The 20,527-nt window shown below is 43.3% G+C and overlaps 1 protein-coding gene across 1 annotated transcript in view; it reads right to left on the minus strand.

Annotated features, from left to right (window-relative positions):
- Window positions 1-636: 636 nt before the first annotated feature.
- Window positions 637-20,527, minus strand: part of LOC102564857 (olfactory receptor 1052-like) — a 47,108-nt gene continuing 27,217 nt past the window's right edge. Inside the window, exon 2 of the mRNA XM_006275771.2 lies at window positions 637-1,589. Within this exon, the coding sequence (XP_006275833.2) occupies window positions 637-1,589 (953 nt within the window). The remainder of the gene's footprint in view (window positions 1,590-20,527) is intronic.

Genomic DNA, 20,527 nt, shown 5'->3' on the forward strand with positions numbered 1-20,527 from the left:
AAGACAAGATAATTATTATTTTTAAATGTTGACTGACAAAGGTGTAAGAGCATGACTGAGAATTGGGACCCCTTTGGGACTTTTCTGTCCATAACTCAGTGATGACTAGAAGTGATTTGAAAGGAGGCAGTTCAGGTGCATGTCTCCTATCACAATGCTCTAAAACACTCCAGTTTCACTGGCAAGAAAACACACATGCAATAATTTCAAACCATTTAGAATACAAGTCTTTCTTCATACCTTCGAGAACATTCCAGGAATATTAATCATGGCAACTTCTGCAGTGGCATACAGTGCTCCCTTCCCTACACTATTGCTCCACTATAATACCCCACCTAATCAAGAGAACAGTAGGGACACAATGTATAAGTCAAACCTCTTGTACACCCTCATAGGTGTTCAAGTGTAGAAGGATTTCTTTTCACTTCTCTAAGAAAAAGAAAGCCAAAAAGAAAGAGAGAGGAAAGTCCTTTGTAAACAGTATAAATTCTTCTCTATTTCTTCTCTATAACTTCTTTACAAAAGTTAAAATGGAATTTAAAGACAAGCAATGGTACAAACTGGCAAACAGTAGAAAGTACATCACATCCAGCATGCTGTCAGTTGGTGAGGGCTAAATGCTAGTGTGACCTGGTCTTATTTAAAAAAAAAAAAAAACGTTTTCCTCTCGATCATTTTCCTGAAGGCATATTTCACATCTGTGTTCCTCACACTGTAGATCACAGGGTTCAGCATGGGAATGATGGATGTATAGAAGACAGAGGACACTTTATCAGTATCTAAGGAGTAGCTGGAAGGAGGCCTGAAATACATGAATATAATTGTGCCATGTAATATGGCAATTGAGGTTAGATGGGATGCACAGGTGTTGAAGGCTTTGTACCTGCCTTCAGTGGATGGGATCCTCAGCACAGCTATGATGATGAAAACATAGTTGATGATGAGGATGAGCAGGATGGAGATTTCAAACACAGTCCCAAAAGTGAAAAGTAGCAGCTCATTGATGAGGGTGTCAGTACAGGACAGCAGGAGAAGGGCAGGGAGGTCACAGAAGTAATGGTTGATGACATTCGGACCACAGAAGGACAGTTTGAGCAAGCCACTGGTGTGAACCAAGGAATTCACAAAGCCCCAAATATATACTCCCACCATCAGTGAAGAGCACAGCTTCTTGGTCATGACAACTGTGTAAAGCAAAGGGTTACTAATTGCCATGTAACGATCATAGGCCATCACACCCAGCAGAAAGTACTCTCCGGACACAAACATAGTGAAGAAAAAAAACTGAGCAATGCAGGCCCCATATGAAATGGATATCTTCTCCATCAAGTCTCCCAGGATCTTTGGAGAAGTCACTGAAGAATAGCAGAAGTCTATGAAAGCCAAGTGGCTGAGGAAGAAGTACATGGGGGTGTGGAGGCAGGATTCAGTCTTGATTAACATGATCAGTCCAAGGTTCCCGAACACAGTGACAGCATAAATCACCAGGAACAACACAAAGAGGGCACACTGAAGGTCTGGAACATCCGTAAATCCCACAAAAAAGAATTCAGTCACTGTGCTTTGATTTTTGCCAAGCATATTATATGCTGCAATAATATTGATAAACTGGTTATCCATGGAATTAGCTCTGATGCAGTACGTTTATCCAGAGCTCTACAAAATATTTAGGTCAACAGAAATACAAAGTATACATAGTTTCCTTCATGCATTAAATCTCTCTGAAGGCCATGTTTGATGGACCCCAGATAAACCTATGAATTAGAAGACTGAAATCATAGAAGGTACAGGGAAAAGTCTTTCAGGAAAAATTGCAATGGCCTGGAAAATTAAATTCAAAATTGAGGACTGAACCTGGTATAGCTCAGCTTAAGTTATAGTGAAATAATACTAAAGGAATCTGTAGCCTAAAACAAAGAAAGTTTAATTAGAAGATTAAAACAAAACAGGGAGGAGGAAGTGAGCAGTACTGAACTGCCAGCTTGCTTTGCCTGAGCTGAAGGGTTGGGTGTGGAACAGAGCCCCCTCAGCTTGCAGGACTGGCCCAGATCCCCCCCCCTGTACTCCAACTAGGGCAACCTTGAGGTGGGAGGTGGTCTTGTATCACCCCTGCTGCCCCAAATCCAGCCAGGCAGCAAACCCCAGCCAGCACCTCAGTGCAGCTCCCTCTCTCCACCTCTCCCTTCCTCCACTGACATACCCATAGCTGGGGGTGGGTAATGGATATAGAGAGAGAGGCCATTTGAAGCTGATGGAGTGTCCTGCCTCCTGGCCAGGAGGTCTTGTGCAGGCAGGATCGATTCCGTTGAACCTCTATTGGGCTGGGGTGGGGGGCACACTAACTCATGGCACTTTATGTAAAGTACCATGATTCAGAGTGCAAAGCTAAATGTCTGTCTGCACCCTGTGTGTCTGCTACCCTTGTCAGTTTCTCTCACCAGCACCCACCTGCTGTTTTTCACTATGCTGTTCCTGACCTCCTGTGAACCAACACCTGAGGAAAAGTCTCTTGCATTCAGAATATTGTTGAATTTTATCCAAACTACATAGGCGATCCAATAAAAGTTATCACCCTAAAAAATCCTAGTATGTAGGCAACTGAATTTATTAGAGCAAGTGGAGAAAACACAAAGAGCAAGAAAGACTGACTCTGAACTGTCAAAGGTCCCAGACAGTATGGGGCTTTTGAGATCAAAATCCACAGTGTCACTTGCACCAAAAGGAAACTGGAACCTTCTCAGACTTACATTTGCATTGTAGACATCTGTCCTTCTTCAGTCCAAAGAATCATGCTTTGATCAATTGGGTTTATAGTCACCTTGGAAACTCCTCAGGAGCCCTGTGTCTTTAAGATAACCCGGAGGAGATCATTAATTTTTTCTTCAGGTCTCCTGGGTACTTGGGATGATAACACAAACCCAGGTGTTTATTTTAAAGCTAAGAAAATGAGGGTGGAGGGAGTGTGGGGATGATTCCTTAAGTGGTACATCCCCTTCAAGTTGCAATTTGAAAGAGGAAAGATGTTCTTTCTAAGGAAAACTTTTTTTTTTTTCTTTTGTGCATTTGGAGGCAAGTCAATGCCTTTATGCTAAATAAGCATAAAATCTAGTTAAACAATGCATGTTTGTTTTAAATGTGGAGAGAATAACCCTTAGTGTAACTCAGTCATTCAAGCCATGTGTCCCCTGTTCATCTGTATGTTGCAATGCTATTGGTTGAAATTAGTTGGTGGAATAATGAAGGAAACTGGGCACATATGCAAGATCTCCACCAAGACCCTCCAGCTGTCACTGGTCTTTTTAGCAACTATTTCCATGTCCTGAAAGAAAAAAGTCCTCCAGTGGACTCACTGGCCTAAGCATCCCTGCCAAATAAGCCAGTGTCCTATAACAGCTCTTGGGATGGCATTAGTAGGAGGTATCACTGGTGTGATATCTAAGTCCCTCATTGCCAACCAAGCTATACATGTAGAAATTATCCCCACTCCTCCCAGACCCACACCACTTCCCACTGCCCTACCATGTTATTTGGAGTGAAGAAAAGGTCTCAGGATCTACAGTGTTCATATCACCTTTTCAAATGATGCAGTGTTTAAAATCCAGAATCCTTAGCCTGCTTAGCTGAGCACATATCAAAATTTGAAAGTTTTGTGATTAGAATAGATAGCAGAGGTAGCCAAAACAAAGATAAAACTAATTTGAAACTAAAACTAAATGGTACTCCCAGCAATGTTAAAAATGCTCAAAGCTCTCACTTTACCCAGAAAAGTCTTAGAGTCTCTTAGTGTACTTAACCAATTTTCATAGGAGGGAATGAAAGAGTTACATCTAGCCTGAGATTTTTAACTGAATTAGGAATTTGGAGGGCATATCTAGTCTTGATAAAAACAGACAAACACACCATGACAGAAAAAAAGGCTGATAAAGGAGGGGAAACAAAAGTTTACAAGTCTGGCAGTGACTGTTTAGGCACAATAGTATGCTCTATCATCTGGCAGGTTGTAGCAAGAACTATTACAAAGGCTTCCTTCCCTGCTCCTGGAAATCATGTGTTTGCTGTCCACAGATCCTTCTCTTTTCTTGGTCTTTCCCAGGCTAGGCACAGCTGGACAGACCAAGTGCCCTCCTTGATCCAGCACTTTGCAATATAGTTGGCTCCATGTTTACCTAGGAAATAGAAATACAGGCAGTCCTTGACTTAAAAAAAAATTGAGTTACAACCAACAGCTCTTACAACGTTTACAAATTGGCACCCTGTTTCAACTTTCTGATGTCAGTTTCAACTTCACGGTGCTTGATCTAACACCACACCACACTAGAGATCAAGTTTGCTGCATCGCTAATTTCCCTGGAGAATGCCTGTCCAAACTTCCTAGGACACTTTCTTTAAGAAAGCGGACAAGACTCCAGAAAATCCTGCAGCCAAGACTCCTGAGAAGACTCCAGCCAAGAACCCTTCAAAAAGTCCAGCAAAGTCACCTCAAATAAGTCGATCCAAATCAACGTGATTGCTATTTACAATATAAATATATTAATGGAGCTATATTACTCATCTATAATTGATTGAATACAAAATTCTGTGTTATTTTTGGTGAAAACAGGGTATCAGACCTTGGTCAGGAACTAATCCCCCATTTATAACATTGTTCCTATAGAAAAATTGGTTCTGAGTTACAACATTTCAATTTAAGACATGGTTTTCAGGAACCAATTGTGTCGTAAGTCCAAGGACTGCCTGTACGCGCATATGGAATAGAGCTAAATTAGCAGAGGATTGGAGGGAAGAAACCACAGGACAGTATTTCAGAGTAATGAGTCTTGGAATCTTCTTGACTAAACAATCATGGTCATTTTTCCTTTGTAGACTTAGTTTCAAGGGACTCCAGGTTCCTTCAATGCCAAGGTCCCTCAGGCAGCTCCAGCTGATAGACCTTCTTAAAAGACCTGGCAGCGTGCCCAGTACTTGCCTCTCCATTATTACTGGGAAAGAAGGGTTAAACAATCTTTGACTCCTCATTTTATGATTTTGGCATTTGGCCAGAAGGTTGAGGAAATCTAGCCACTCTGATATAAAATTAAAATGTATTTAAATTATTTTTTTTATTTTAAATAAATACATCAATGGGACATCAGGAAAACCAAAATGAGACTATCTGAGAAGAAACAGACACCAGAAGAATGATCTTCTAAAGTGTCAACCTCTTTTAAATGCTCAAAGGCAATATTTTGCCCTATTATCTGTACATATCCAGAACAGAAATTAAATATTATAAAGTGTATGCACATTATCAGTATGCATATGTGCTGTGCATAATAAAAAGTATGCACACTTGTTCTTATCTTTCAAAGATAAGAAGAAAATATAGAAACAGTTTGACAGAAGTCTGAATTCCTAGATTGTGGAGTGGTGTTCAAAGAGGTCTGATGGGCAGAGACGAAGTTTAGAGATAAAGTCTGTTAAATAAAGCTGAGAAAGAGCATCTTCACATATATCTTTGCTAACATAGAGAGAATGGCTTTAAATTGGTTCTGTGAAGGACAGCAACAAAAACTAATTGCAAAGTAAAGATAAGTGACTCAGTGAAAGACCAAGAAAGAAGAGGTCACATGGAGAATCTTAATAATGTGAGAAAGGATTAATAGCATTAATCCCTAGATTGCCATGCAGAGAAGAGGGTGTCTGGTTTTCCCTATGCTTCTGAGCATGCTGATTGACATATGGGGCTATAAAGGATTTTTCCCTTCTTGTTGCTACGGGTGTCAGAAGCACTGGGTGTGCAGTGATCTTACTGGGACTAAAAAACCCCAGGATTTCTAGTTTGAGGGTCTTACTTCTCTGCTCAGGGTGAAAATAATTGCTATATCTGAGATCAGGAAGGAATTTTACTTCATGGTACAATTGGCATGGATGGTGGGAGCTTCTGACTTTCTCTACAGCAGGGAGCGTGGTCCTCTTCCTTCAATCACTTTAGTGTGTTTTAAAAAACTAGTTCCCATCATTACAGCAGCAGGAAATTGAAATTGCCATTGTCTCCCTGCTTTACTTGTGGCAGCCTAGGATGTATTTTATATTATCAGACATTGTGTTCTGTGGCTGTGCAAGAGGGCTGTTTATTCAGTTTTAAAACAAGATTAGATAAAACTGTGTATAGGATGGCTTAGAAAGAGATGATCCTGTCTGGAGAAGGGGGTTGGACTCAACAACCTCCTAAGGTCCCTTTCTGCCCTACCTTTTCTGTTTCTAGAATGCATTCTAGAGCTTAAATGCAGAAGGGTTTATGTGATAGAGGGACCAGGGGGGAGGGGGGAAACCCTAGTAATACACAGTTTAATCTCTCTTTCAGCATCCACTCTTTGCCGCTGTGTGACACAGCTATTTATTATGTTCCTGGGGAAATGTGGGCCTAGGTCCACCAAGTGAACCTGTAAGGCTCCCTTAAAAAGGGAAGCCACCGAGGATGTAATAACAGATTTCTTAGGACAAATAAAAAGAAAAGTAGAAGGTGGTTGAGGACATAGCCCAATGACAAGCAACCCAGAAAGAGACACAGCAGAGCACACAAGCTAGCACCCATTACCCCTGAATTAGTTGAGTGAGTCTTGGATGCTAGTCACCAAAACTCCACTGGAGACATGAGCAGAGTGGGGAGAGGAGAACAGCCCCACATTCAACTGGGTTCCTCTTGCCCAGAGCTTCCTTCCTGGTCAGATAGATTGCTAGTTTGGCAAGGGCCAGGAGGAGGTTGACCGGGAGGTCCTGGGACTTGGTGGGGCCACACATGGGGAATACATAAACAAAAAGTTGCAGGTAATAGTGAAGCCAGAACCTAAGTAAGAGTTTCAGGAGGAGGCAGTTAAAGGGGTGCAGTCTGGCGCAGTCCAGGTAGGCATACGCAAAGGCTTCTCTCTGCTCACATAAGAGGCAAGTGTCAGGGATATCTGTGAAGTACAGTAGGTAAATGCCCATGATGATAACTCTATGGAGAAGCTACCAGCTGAGATCCCCAGTAACCCATGGGATCCAGGTGGAATTCATTCACTGGGGACCCTCTTCCTCGCTGATAATGTGCCACCACTTGGTGTCCAGGTGGGCCATGTGAAAGGTATGGTGGAGGGTGCAGACCACAAGCATGTAGAGATGGCTAAAATGGGTGGTCTGAAACTGTTGTGGTGGAGAGCACCATGGGGAATGCCAAGGGAAGGGCCCCATGTGAGCAGAGAGAATGGTGAAGGAACCCGCTCTTCCACTGTCACTGTCCCAGATTATGGCCAGCCCCAGTGCAGTCTGGTTGGACAGGGCAGGAGTAGCTCTGAAGTTTACCCTGTCCTCATGGAAGCATCAAGTGTAAAAGGGGAAAGGGGAGGATAAACATGGGTTTGGGCACAGAGGGGAAGTATGGGGTGATTCTCTCTTGCTTTGATAACTTTTAAAGGACCCTGGAGACTTCTACAGAACAATCAGCCCAAACATAGGCAACACATAGGAGTGGGCCGGGGGGCACGTGCCTCCCCTGAGATTGGCCCTCGCCAGCCAGGGAGTGGGGCGCGCCAGTCAGTGCCCTCCTCCCCCCACCCCACCCCCCCAAAAAGCCAGCGGCGCCTCTGGTTTTGCTGGTGGCACTTCCAGGGTCAACAATTGGCTGATGGGGGACAACCCCCCCCCACCCAGTTGGCGATCAACCGCTGGTGCCCCCCCAGAGTCAGGAGGCACCAGTCACCCATGAGCCCATATCAGGGAGGGGGGAAGCAAGGGTGGGGGCTAGAGTGCAACCACCCCTAAAGCGAGGGTTGCTTCTCCTGTACTCCCTTTACCAAATCCTGATGGGATTGCTCACTTACATGTCTAAGGGAGATTAAGTTGAGAAGAAGCAGATAACAGCTACATCTACATGTCTATCTAATTAAGTGTCATCTATACACTCCTTAAGTGGCTATTGGAAATTGATTCCACTCTTTGGATGGAATTCTAAGTATTACACCTTCACAAACAATTCAGGTGCTGGCCATTGAACATACATGCTATTTCTTGGATTGACCTGCCTGTTTTCCACAGGCTCAGCAGAAGGCAGGGAATACAGTAGATTCTCTCCTGTCCCAATGTGGGTCACTCTTCCCCACCTTTGATAAGCCCTGAGAATAGCAGAGTGTGTCCCATTATCATTGAGATATTGGTAATACACACAATCAAAATGCCTTTCACATAACATTCTGGCATAAATGGGGTTAATCATACAGTGCTTCTTGCCATTTTGTGCCATTGTGTGCCTTCCCTATGTCTGGGAAGCCTTTAGTGTGGTTGATATAATTTTTTTTTTTCCATTTCCTCCCCACTCCCTCCCACAGGCTCCCTCCCTGGGGCACCAGTTCTCATACCCTCTGGTGGCAACTTCTGCATAGCTGTCTCTAAGGTATAACCTCTTTGCTCTCACCTGCTCTGGCCTGGTCTTATTAACAAACTTGGAAAGGGAGGTTGCCCAAGGGACTTAGAGTGAGCCTTAGAGTGAGCCTAGATTGTCTTCTTACCCATGGATCACTCTCAGACCTTACTGCTTTCAATCAATTCTCCTGGCTAGGTGGGCGCTCTTGCCTCGCCCATGTCCCAGAGGGCACCCATTGCCTTATGGGCTAAGCACAGCTTCAAACCACCCCTGTAGCTGTGCCCGTGACTCACAGGTGTAACAGTTAAACAGTCCAGTTGGTCCTAGGCCCCAATATAACATTCAAATTTCTCTGACATTTAAGACTTTTGTTAATCTCCCCTTCTGGGGCCAGGCTTTCTCTAGCCCTGTATCTGCCCTCCTTTGGCGGGGGGATTCTCACTGGCTTTGTCTTTGCCCTTTCTGGGCTGTGTTACCCTCGCCCTCGTCTCTCCCCCTCTGTGCTATGGGCCCCTGGTCCACATCTCTGCCCTCACTGGGCTTTGGGCCTTGTCCCTCATTGCTGCCCCCTCTGGGCTGCTGTACTACTGCTTGCCCTGCCCCCAGCAGACTCAAGCATTACATGCCTTGCTGGCACTACTAGGACCCCCTGACCTTGCCTATAGTCCCAAACCCCATCCACTGGTTAAAAGTCAAAGCCATACATAAATGCACTTAATTCCATAAGTCTACCGGCTGTCTAGTGAAATTACCATCCATACTGGGTCTAATCTCCATCTACTACATCTAATTAGTAATCAGGGGAGTGGGGGTAATTATCAACCCATGACTCTCAACAAAATTAAAGTAACTTAAAAAAAAAAAAGCCCAATTCTGATTATTATAAGCAGAGTTGGCAACACTGCTGACTCCTCAGGCTCTGGTCCTGCCTTGTATTCCATCAAAACCCTTCCTCCTTCAGGTCAGGTGACTTCCTGGGCCGTCTGCAGGTGTCTTCTGGTGATCTTTGCTTACTGGCTTTAGGTTAGCCTTTAGCAACAGACCTAGCAATGGTAGCTTTTCCTCCTCTCCCACACAAGCCTCTGTCTTATACTACTGCCAGGAATCTGTGAGTACTGTAGTAGGCTTCTTATTGCTTCCCCAGGTTACTCTAATATTTTAATGTTGCTCTGCAACTAGCACAGCAATAGACAATACCCATTTACCAGCTATGACTTCCTATTTCTTTACAGATGACCCCACTCTTGACTTCCTGATAAAAGTTTGCCCTTCTTTCCCATAAGTAACAGAAGCCATAGGCTGTCTGTTTCAGAGAGAAACAATACCCTGCTACTCCCTACAGGGACTTGTTCCAGTACCAAAATTGCCTGGTGCACCTGGTTAAGAACTGCCTGCTTAGACTCTAATTAAGTCTTGTTGCTTTGGATCCCTAGGTTGACTGCCTGCTCTGACCACAATGCTGTCTTGACCCTTCACCTGACATTCTGGAACTAGCACTGATACCTAGTTTTGACCCTGCCTTCCACTCTGGTAAACCTATGACTTAGCATGAATCACTAAGGAGGACCACTGAAGTCCAGGCCCACCCTTACAAAAGGTTATCAAAAAGCCAGTTTGGTCTCTATGCCATGAGCACCTTGTTTTTCCTCTCTGCCTTCAATTTGACCTAGGTTACCCCTTCCAGCTTTGTTCTGAAGCCTTTTAGGTCACTTGCTGGTTCTACCACCAGATACAGCATTTTCAGTCTTGGACACAATCAGCTTATTCCCCTGCCCACTTACCCCCCCCCCCCCCCCGGCACTCAAACACCACTTTATTATTTCCTCAGTCTTGACCAAGGACAGGCAGGAGGGGGGAAGGGGGGACCCAGTCACTGAATACATCCTCCAGGCTTGAAGTTCAGTGTTCACCAGAAAGGTTTTATGAGGTAGGGGAAATCTTCCAATTTTGCTCTAGAACCCTGTCTGGACAGGAGACTCAAAAGGTTTTTCTCTTCTCCCAGCTCAGAACTTTGCCAGGATGAAAGGGAAATTCCCAGCATATAAAACCCTAAAGGCCTTGAAGCAATATTCAGATCTACAAAATACACAGTAAAAAAAGGATGGTAAACAGGAGTGCACTGAGCTGGGCACACACCATGGTAGACAAGTGTTTTGGGTGATGAAGTTTGTGCTATGTGGGGCAGAGGTTGGATAGACACTTCTTGGAAATGGCCATCAGGAGATTCAGGCTGGTGCTGTATTTCAATAGAATCAGTAGGCAAAATGAATTCAGAGCATTATTAACTTTTGACATAAAACAAAAACTAATTAAGAGACTAACCATTAGGGGAAAAGAGAAGGCAGAGCTGGGAACCAAAGTGGTGGCCAAGATCAAGATTTAGACTGAGAATAGGTTTCCCCGATGTGAAAGCTGAGGGAACAAAGGATGATCTCATTCCACAGCAGTCTAACATAGCTTATGAGCCATTATGCTGCTAATGGCAACTTCAAATACATCCTCTATTTAATATTCAAAATTGTTATAGCCATCTCAATAAATGAGTTGGTCTCTCTTAGAGGCAAGGAGACAGGGGTTAGCTCTTTCATTATAAAATATCCCGCAGGATAGGCTACTAATCTCTCCCTCTCCTACTCTCTCATGACTACCTGTTGGCAGAGAGAAGACAGGCAGAGACAGACACTAATGACACTAGTATCCCCAGAACTTCAATCCCTAGTAATTCCTCACCTGCCAAGCTTCTTGGCCTGGAATAGCCAATTGCTAGTGAGTGTGAGCCAGGAATATACAGACCTCATGGAAAAACATACATTTGAAGCAATGGGCACATCTAGGAAATACTAAAGAAGGGAGCAGAGCCCCACCTCTCTCACCCTGTGGGGATGGGGGTAAAGTGTGGCCGGATCCTGAGGCAGGCAGGGAACATAGGGGGAGCTAGGCAGGGAACAGGTTCCAGGAGGATGGGATCCATTCATTGCCAGTGGTCCCTGCCTGAACTGGGCATGGAGGAGACTGCCAGGTGACTCCAGCTGCACCAGGTGCCAGCCTTGGCTAAGGGCAGAGGCTGTGGCACCCAGGCTACTCTTTCTAGTGCCTGCTCCCTGCCTGGAATGAAAAATCTGTGCACCACATCTGCTGTGCCTGGCTGATCCAGCACCCCATGCAGCTGCTCCTTGCAGCCCTTGTTTAATACAGTGCATGGGTGGCTCTGGGGTGCCCCTGACCCATGCCTACATCAGGTGGGGATGGTGGTGGCAGAGGGGATCCTGCCCAAGATTGCTGATGTCCCCAGCTGAGCTTGGTACCCTGTGAAACCATTTCCAGCACCCCATAGCTAGAGTGTCAAAGCAGCAGCTCTGGCTGGGGCTGTCCCCCCAAACCCATTTCAGTCAGTGATAGGTGCAATTGCACCAACCCCCACCCCGCTCAGATCCACGGCTTTTTGGAGCCATTTCAAAAGGGAAAAGGGGTGTTCCATGGGAACCTTGCAGCAGCTGTTACATCTTGACAGTTCTATATGGACAATAATACAAATACAGCAAAAGAGGTCCAGTTTTAACACCAATTCATGCAGGGTTCAATGAAGGAATGTGGCTATTTTTGTATCCTTGCATGCTTGCCCACATGGAACTGTTAGAATGTCACAGCCACTGCTTGATCCCAAACAGCAACTCCCCTTTTGAAATATTCCCTTTTTGAAATGGCTTCAAAAATTATTGTTGCTCATACACAGAGGGATAATGGCACTGGAGAATACTTGGAATGGGAAAAAAAATGGAGGGGGATGCAGAAAGCTAGTGGAAGCAGTCTGCTGCGAGGAAAAGGATAAAAAAAAAAAGAAGGAAAGAAATACTAGGAGAGAGCAGAATGAACAGGTGAAAGAAAATAGCGTAGGCTACCTGCCATATATGCACAGGGTGTGGCAAGGAAAAGAGATTACCACTGGGGAGGGAAGGGATGGAAGAGGGAGGGAGAGGAAAACGATATTCTTTGTGAAAGCAAGGAATCACAATCCATTCCCCTTCCCCTTCCTTCCCTCACACCCCAGCAGCTGTGAAGTTTTGGTCCAAGTAATTAGGAAAATCATGCCAGAAGAGATTTTCACTACAATCTCAATGTCTCCTATTCATAAGGTTCAATTTTCACCTTAGGTGTTTCATGTAAAAAGTATTCCACACATTCATCTCTCAGCCCCCCACTGAGTGAATCCTTCTGATCCCTGAGTACTGTCAGACCTCTGTGGCCCTGCTAGTCTCAACAAATTTAGCCAAAGATCACACATCATCTTTCATATATGGCATAGATATCAGGAGTAGGTGCACTTCTCTGAAAACATTCCTGTTGTACTTAGACGATAAACTCAGCAGGGTCAGCTGCATGAATATGATCACTCCTTTTAATGCTCAGTATTTCCCCTTTGTTTCCAATTTGTACATATATCACATGTTTACTTTTGAGATGGTGACATTCTTAAACCTGGACTGAAAAGCAAAGATATATGGATTTCTGACATGTATTTCCCAAATCCCAACATGTACCTTTCCTTCTCAGATATTTTTTATACTAAAATCATAATAAAAATGTCATCCTTACATGTTACAAGCCCATGTCCTTAAGAAGGTAACATTTATGTAACCATTACAATTGTATTGGAACTTTTTTACCCGGTGATAAGGCGGGGGGAGCATAAGTGTGTGCGTGCATGTGTCTGCGGCAGTTGTGTTTGTTTAATTTAAAAAAAAAAACTCCTTCCCCCAAAAACCACAATGACAAGAACATATTCACTGTGCAGTGTGACCACTGAAGAATTTTAGAAATCACACAGTGACAACTCAATAGGTATGGACAACTGTACACATGAAACACTAGAAATCCAACTCTCATTACAAGTGCTTCTGAATTGGAGAACATCGATATCATGTGAACATAGAAGCAGCTCCTAGTTAATGTGCTTCACAATGAGCTGGAGCCAATGTAGGGGTGGTGCACTACAGTTAGGGCTCTACCTAGCTCAGTTATGATACTCTGTTGGTGAGCCTTGTCAAAGGCTTTTTGGAAATCCAAATGTACTATAAGAAATGGATAGCCCCAATCCACTTGTTGATTGATACCCTCAAAGAACTCTAGTAGGTTGGTGAGGCATGATTTCCCTTTGAAAAAACCATGTTTACTCCTTCCCAGCAAGTCATGCTCATCCATAAAAACAATAATAAATAAAAATAACTGTTCACAACAATTTTCCTGGGACAGATGCTAGGCTCACCAGACTATATTTCCCTGCATCCCCCCTAGACCCTTTTTAAAATATGGGAGTCCCATTGGCAACCTTCCAGCCTTCTGGTACCGAGGATGTTTTTAATGATAAATTACATATTGCAGTTAGGGGGATTTCAGAGCTGGGGCCAGAAGCTACCTGCTTCTTGGGCAACAGGACATTGTTCCAGCCTGGACTCCATGATCGGAGTCCACCCTAGCAGCAGGCAACTATCAGGAGCAATCTCCCAGCACTCTCTCCAATCACGGTGCCAAGGCTAGGAGCTGCCCACACTCAGAGTGGGGGTCGGGCAGCAGGCAGTTGCCCAAGGCAGGGATGTGGGATAGAAGGCAGTTGCCCTGGAGACCCCCTCCATCTCCACTCTCTGGGGCTTCACACCAGCAGACTTCAGTAGAGTCCATCAGGCTGAAGGCTGGTCAGGATTCACAGAAGCATGTGCACATTCCAGTTCCCCAATTTAGCTCTCCTCCCACACTCCCTCCCCAGTATCTAGAAAGAGTCAGAGTCCTCAGGAAAGGGATACTTCCAGCTCCATTCATAGGGCAGAGTGACATTAACCAGGCCTTCACCCAATCCCTCTGCAATTCAGCCAATAAGCCTTTCCTTGCCATAACAAAACCCATCCAAAGAAAAAGAAGACACTTTCAACATCAAACAGTACAACAACATAGTAGTCACACCCTACTATTTAGTCCCTTACTCTACTTTTATTTACACCCCTTCCCTGCCCACCCCACATGCAAAACTGCAGTGTTGCTCAAGTCTTGCTCTTGGGTCTTAAGCAATAAAGCCCAATGCAACAGCCTGTAGAACCTATGCAACAACTTCTCAAACAATTGCAGAAGTTAATACGTTGTTTTGAAACGGAAGGTTTTACATGCTATTCCTGCTATTTATCCATGGCATCTTTGAAGTCTTAGCATACTTGAAGAAAAACAGAAAGAGAGAAATGAGGCTGAAGTTGGTTGCTTATTCCCAGTTCCTTATTCCTTTTTCCCGGTTGCCGATTCCTGGCAGCTTCCCATGCCTAGTGTACTAAGTATAAGGCTTGAATAAGGAACTGGCTTTTGGGTTTGAAATTATGATTGGAAATGCTTTTTGGGCCAGCCCACACCACACCTCTGTGCCACTGGGGGACTCTCCCAGACATCTCTGGCCAGAGACTTGCTCAGCCAAAAGCAGGGTTAGCTGTGCCACACTGCCAACTGACAGCAGCCCAGCCACTGTGCTGAGTATATGGACCCGAATAAGAAACTGGATTTGGGGCTGGGATTATAGCTAGAAATCCTTCTTGGGCCATGCCATGGCATACCTCTGTGCCACCTTGGGACTCTCCTGAACATCTCTGATCAGAGACTTGCCCAGCCCAAAGCACGGCTTGGCCATGCCAGACTGCCAGCTGACAGCCCCCATGCCCATTGTGCTAAATATATGGAACCAAATAAGGAACTGGATTTTGAGCTGGGATTACAGCTAGAAATCCTTCTTGGGTCACCCCACACCATGCCTCTGTGCCACCGATGGACCAGAGACTGATCAGAGACTTGCCCAGCCCAAAACGCGGTTTGACTGGGCCAGGCCACCAACTGTCAGCACCCCAGCCACTGAGAGATCACCTCACCAGGGTCACTTGCATGGAAATAATCCCTCCCTCTTAAATGCTTAGTATTTCTCAATTAGTTCATATGTCACTAATGTTTGCTTTATAAATGTTGGCTTTGGGCTGAAATATATGGCCATCTGACATGTATTTCCCAAATTCTCACAGACACATTACCTTCTCAGATTTTTTTTACCCTAAGATCATGATAAAAATATCACCCCTACATACTACAAACCCATGTCCTTAAAAGATTGGTATGCATGTAACCATTACCATTGCATGGGAATTTTTGTACCCAGGGATAAGGCAAAAATAAGCAGAAATGTTTGGATTCATGTGTCTGCATTTATTTTGTTTATTTAATTTAAAAACAACAAACCCTCCACCACAAAACCACAACAACAAGAACATATACATTTTTGAGTGATCACACTGCAAAATGCATAAGTATGGACAAATGTACATGTGAAACACTAGAAATCCAGCCCTTATAGAAGTGCTTCTGATCTGGAGCATATCAATATCACATAAACATAGAGGCTGCTCCTTGCTAATGTCCTTCACAATGTGCTGGACCTCATGTAATGATGGTGCACTACATTGAGGGGGGGTTAGCAGGTATTCCAATATGCATCTTCAGTTATCACTTATGATCCCCTGGAGGTGTCTTAGCAACACAACCTTATGAATAGTTGACCTCTCATGTTTCTACTAAGGCTTCCTGCCACTGCAAAGCTGTTCACTTTCATGTGGGCTGCATTTCCAGGTACAGAAGGGAAAAGACATCTACTATTTATTTTTCTGTTTCTATCTCCTTCCACTCTGTTATCCATTTTCCATCTCATGGCAGAGAGGCTGTCTTACTTGCTGTGCTTTCTTTTCTCTTCTTGAATTTCTTCCAGCTGGGCTCCATGACCCTGCACTCAAATGAGGCATGCTCAAGTTGTGCTATGTGCTCTGCACAACAGAAAGCAATATCACAGAGGGGGAAGCTAGCCTTTTCTGGGACCATTTGTAATCCATGAACTGTCACTTCTGTGCATCAACTGTTAAGTGTGAAGGGTCCTGGAGACACACAAAGATTCATCTGGTAATAGGGCTTCATTCTTAGCCAGGACACATTCATGGGAAATGCTACTGAGCTGGCCCTAACTCTTCAGAAGCAGGCCATGCACATGAGTGTATCAATGTGCTTGAGGAAGTGGGTTACAGTTGACTTTCATAAGCTTACCATCTCTGATAGCCTCTGATTCATCACCAATCCTTGTGTGTTGGGCATGGCCACAGCTTTATCAGCCATTCATAAGTTGTGTCACAACAGCCAACACATTCTGAACCTGTACTTCCTCTGCCTCTCCAACTCACAGGAAGTCACAGACATATTTCATACTATACCAAGGTTACTGATGGCACCAATATTCCCATTCTGAGCCCAGCACACCACAACTTTGGAATACATCAGCCAAAAGGTTACTTTTCCATTATGCTTCAGAGCAATGTAGACCACTGAGTGCCAGTCATGCCTGTCATCTTTTGGTGGTCATTGAAGGTCCACAACACCAACAGGCATCCTCAGGAAATCCAGCCTGGTTCCCAAGATGATGTAGGGAGCAGGGGGCAATCTGTGACTCATAAATCCCTACATCGAAACAGAAAACCAAGGAGAAGTCATTCAGCTACTAGCTGAGCAGCTGCTGAATGACTGTGCAATGTTTGCCTGGGCACCTCTTGGAACAATGGGTAGTACTGGGACTGTTTCTAGATGCTCCTGAACATTACCTGCTCTGAAAGGTCATTGTGGTCTGTATGCTCCATATCTATCAGTCCAAGGACAAGACCTTCCCGGAGGTCCGATTAGTAGAGGTTCAGTGTCTCTCCAGATAAAACCAGAAATTGAGCCTCTTGAGAATTACCCATCAGGGTGTTCTTGTGAGGAACTCCCTGGAAACTGCTTCTACTGGTGGTTTCTTGAGAGACATGAGGAAGGCACTACTAGGTGGAGCCCAACAAATGAACATTTTGTTAATTTATCTTTAAACCCAAATAGTTCTCTGTTAAACACTTTAAACAGGCAAATGTTGTGCTCTCTTCTCTTGAAACAAAACAGGATATCTTACCAAATAGGATTGAATTTCATCTGCAATTTTTTTGCCCATTCACTCAGAAGTGACAGATCCTTGTGTAGTTCATTACACTCTGTCTTGCTCTTTACCACTTTGAATATTTTTGTATGTTCCAAAAATCTGACCACCTTACTATGTATCCCCCTGTACAGATCATTTATGAATCTTTTAAAAATCACTTTTAGATTTGCCCATTTTCATTTCATATTTTACAGTGATTTCTCCAGGTGTCTTATTTGAGAAATGTAATGAGGAAGTCACAAAAATGTTTCACAAAAATTCAAAACATCACCATAGCTTGTTTTTTCTTTTAAAAAGCTTCATTTCTGACATTTTAGTTTGGTTGCTTATTGACAGATAACCTTTTCATCTGAAAAATGGGTCTAAACATTAACACAAACCATAAAAACAGCACAGAGAGGTTCAGAGAAATGCCCCCAAGGCATTTTATTTTAATGTTTTGAAATGTTTGGTTAAGATACAGAGCATACTAAGAAGATTCTGTGCCAGCTTCAAACAGTTTTGGCAATATCAAGGTTTTAACATACTTAATAGATAATTAAAAAAAAAAACCACCCTCTAGGCAACCTCAGCATCTCCAGTCTTCATACTGGCAGGAAGCTCTACATGCCATAGAATGCCTACTGTGCTGTTCTCTGTTTGATAAAAAAATACAATTTATTTTCAGCTGTCCTTACATTGTGCTTTATGGAAGGGGCTTGACAGGCTTTGAAGCAGGAAACCCTAGAATGAATTGAGGCCCTTCATGCTTACTGGAAGTAATGTCTCAGTTCTGGCAAGCCCAAGCAGGTGCCTCTGCATAAGTTACCTTCAAATCACGTTTTCAAATCATCCTTCACAAAACAATGGCTAGATGATTATGATTTTTACATGTAGTCTGAAATAAGTATATGACCATATAACTGAGACTCAGAATCTGTGAAAGAGTAAATGCAGACGCAGCAAAACGAGACGGAGAATGCTGCTTCCGGAGCCATTACCATATTAGGATGGAAGGTCCGAGAGCGGAACAAGGAGAGGAGATGGGAGCTTCAGCAAAAAGGAGAGAGGGCTAGAAAAAGAGGGAGAGTGAAGATCCCCAGGGGATAAGAAGCTTACCTCAAGACTTCTCACAACACTGGAGAGAGGGGATCTCCAAGGAAGAGGGGGGGATCTCCGAGGAGACAAACCACGAGACACATCTGCTGACCTGGAAAGTAAATAAAGAAAAGAAGAGAGTGAATTTTGACCCAACCTCTCAAGCTTGGAGACGACATCTGGTTGTCCATCAAGAGGATTCAAGACTTCAGTCACACTCAGGATAAAAGGTAGACATATATAGCAACAAAATAAAGAGAAAGTATGCAGCGGAGTTTGAAGATAAAAGCCTGCCCAAAAAGAAAAACAGAACAAGATAGAAAGAGGCTCTGTTTTCTAATACTAAATTCAGTTCAACCAAATTGATAGCGGTTACATAAGAACATTATATAGGGAGAGTTACAAAGTTGATATTGGCTAAAGAGAAAAAAAAGGAAAAGGATACAAAAGGACAGCATCTGCCTAAAAGTAAAGAAAGTTTGTACACAGTGATAAAAGATAAAAATAAAGACAAGTGTGAATCTGAATCAGACTGTGAATATATATATATCAGCCAGTGCGTGTGGATAGTCGAGAAGGTGAGCAAGGTATGAAGGTATTTCTCCATAATACCGGGACCCCTAATAGAGGCACACCAAAAAAAAAAGCCTAAAAACAAAAACCAAACAAAAAAACCCGAACTATATATAACAACCCTCCCAACTAGTGACATCATAAATTAGAACATATAATAATAACATCCAAGACGTGGCAGGTGGGAAAGTCGGGGTACCTATAGTTCGTTGGGAGATTATAAGAGGGTACAAAGAGGTATCCTAAGCGCCACCATCACAGACTCCTTCTGGACTTATTCTGTCCATACCTCAGTGGTGATTAGAGGTGATTAGGAGACAGTCCAGGTGCATGTCTCCTACCACAGCTCTAAAACTCTACAATTTCATTTCAAGAATCCTTATATGCAACAATTTGTAACCCTTTAAAATGGCTGCCAGGTCTTTTTTTCCAACTTCCAGAACATTCCAGGTAGACATAGCATGGTAACTCCTGCAGTGATATTTAGTGTTCCCTGAGGTATGCCAAGTTAGCAGTTCATATATTAAAAGTACCTTCCCTACACTATTGTTCCATTGTAATACTCCACCTAATCAAGGGTGCTATAGGGGCAGATGGCATAGGTAACCTAAGTGAAACTACTTGAGACATACACCGAGGTAATACACATGCAGAGGGGTTTCTCTTCCCTTCTCTGTGGAAAAGATAGCCAAGGAGAGAGAGACAGAGAGTGAGGAATGTTCTTTGTAAACAGTATAGATTCTTCTCCCTCCTTTTGATTTACAGAATATTTGTCCAGAGCTTTACAAGTGTTTAGGTCAACAGAAATACAAAGCATATATAGCTAACTCCATGCATTACTTCCCCCTGAAGTCCATTTTACTTTGACCCCAGTTAATCCTATAAATTGCAAGACTGATAGAAGGTAGAGGGAATACTTTTAATGGATTAATTGCAATGGCCTGGATATACTTTTTTTTTCAAAATTGGTGACTGAAACTGATACATCTCAGCCTAAATTGCAATTAAAAAATCCTGAAGGATTCTCTAGTCTTAAAAAAGAAAGGTTTACTCATAAGAAGCCTTAAAAGTCAAAGAAAAATTAAACACAATTTTTTAATGAAGTGGATTAATCATTGGAATAGATGACCAAGAGAATTAGTAGGCTTGCTATTTTGGTAGCTTATTTCCATTATATAAAATACTTGATTAAGTACAAATTACTATTTATTATTCCCAAAACCACTTGAAGGAGTCCCAACTAAGCAAGTGTTGGAATGGGAATAAATCCCTGTGTCTCCTGGTTTAAATTTAGCCAAAAACTTTGGGGCTCAGGGAAAAAGTTACACAAAAACTGGTTTAAGTGATCAGAAACTTATTTAAACCGGTAGCAGAACAGAAGCTTAGGGCACATAAACCAGTTTCAAAATGGCTGGAACTGGTTCAAGATAAACGTGGTTGAATATAGTATCAGACTTAACTGATTTGGGTTAAACTGG

This window comes from Alligator mississippiensis, chromosome 2 (genome assembly GCF_030867095.1).
Source record: "Alligator mississippiensis isolate rAllMis1 chromosome 2, rAllMis1, whole genome shotgun sequence".
NCBI lineage: Eukaryota > Metazoa > Chordata > Crocodylia > Alligatoridae > Alligator > Alligator mississippiensis.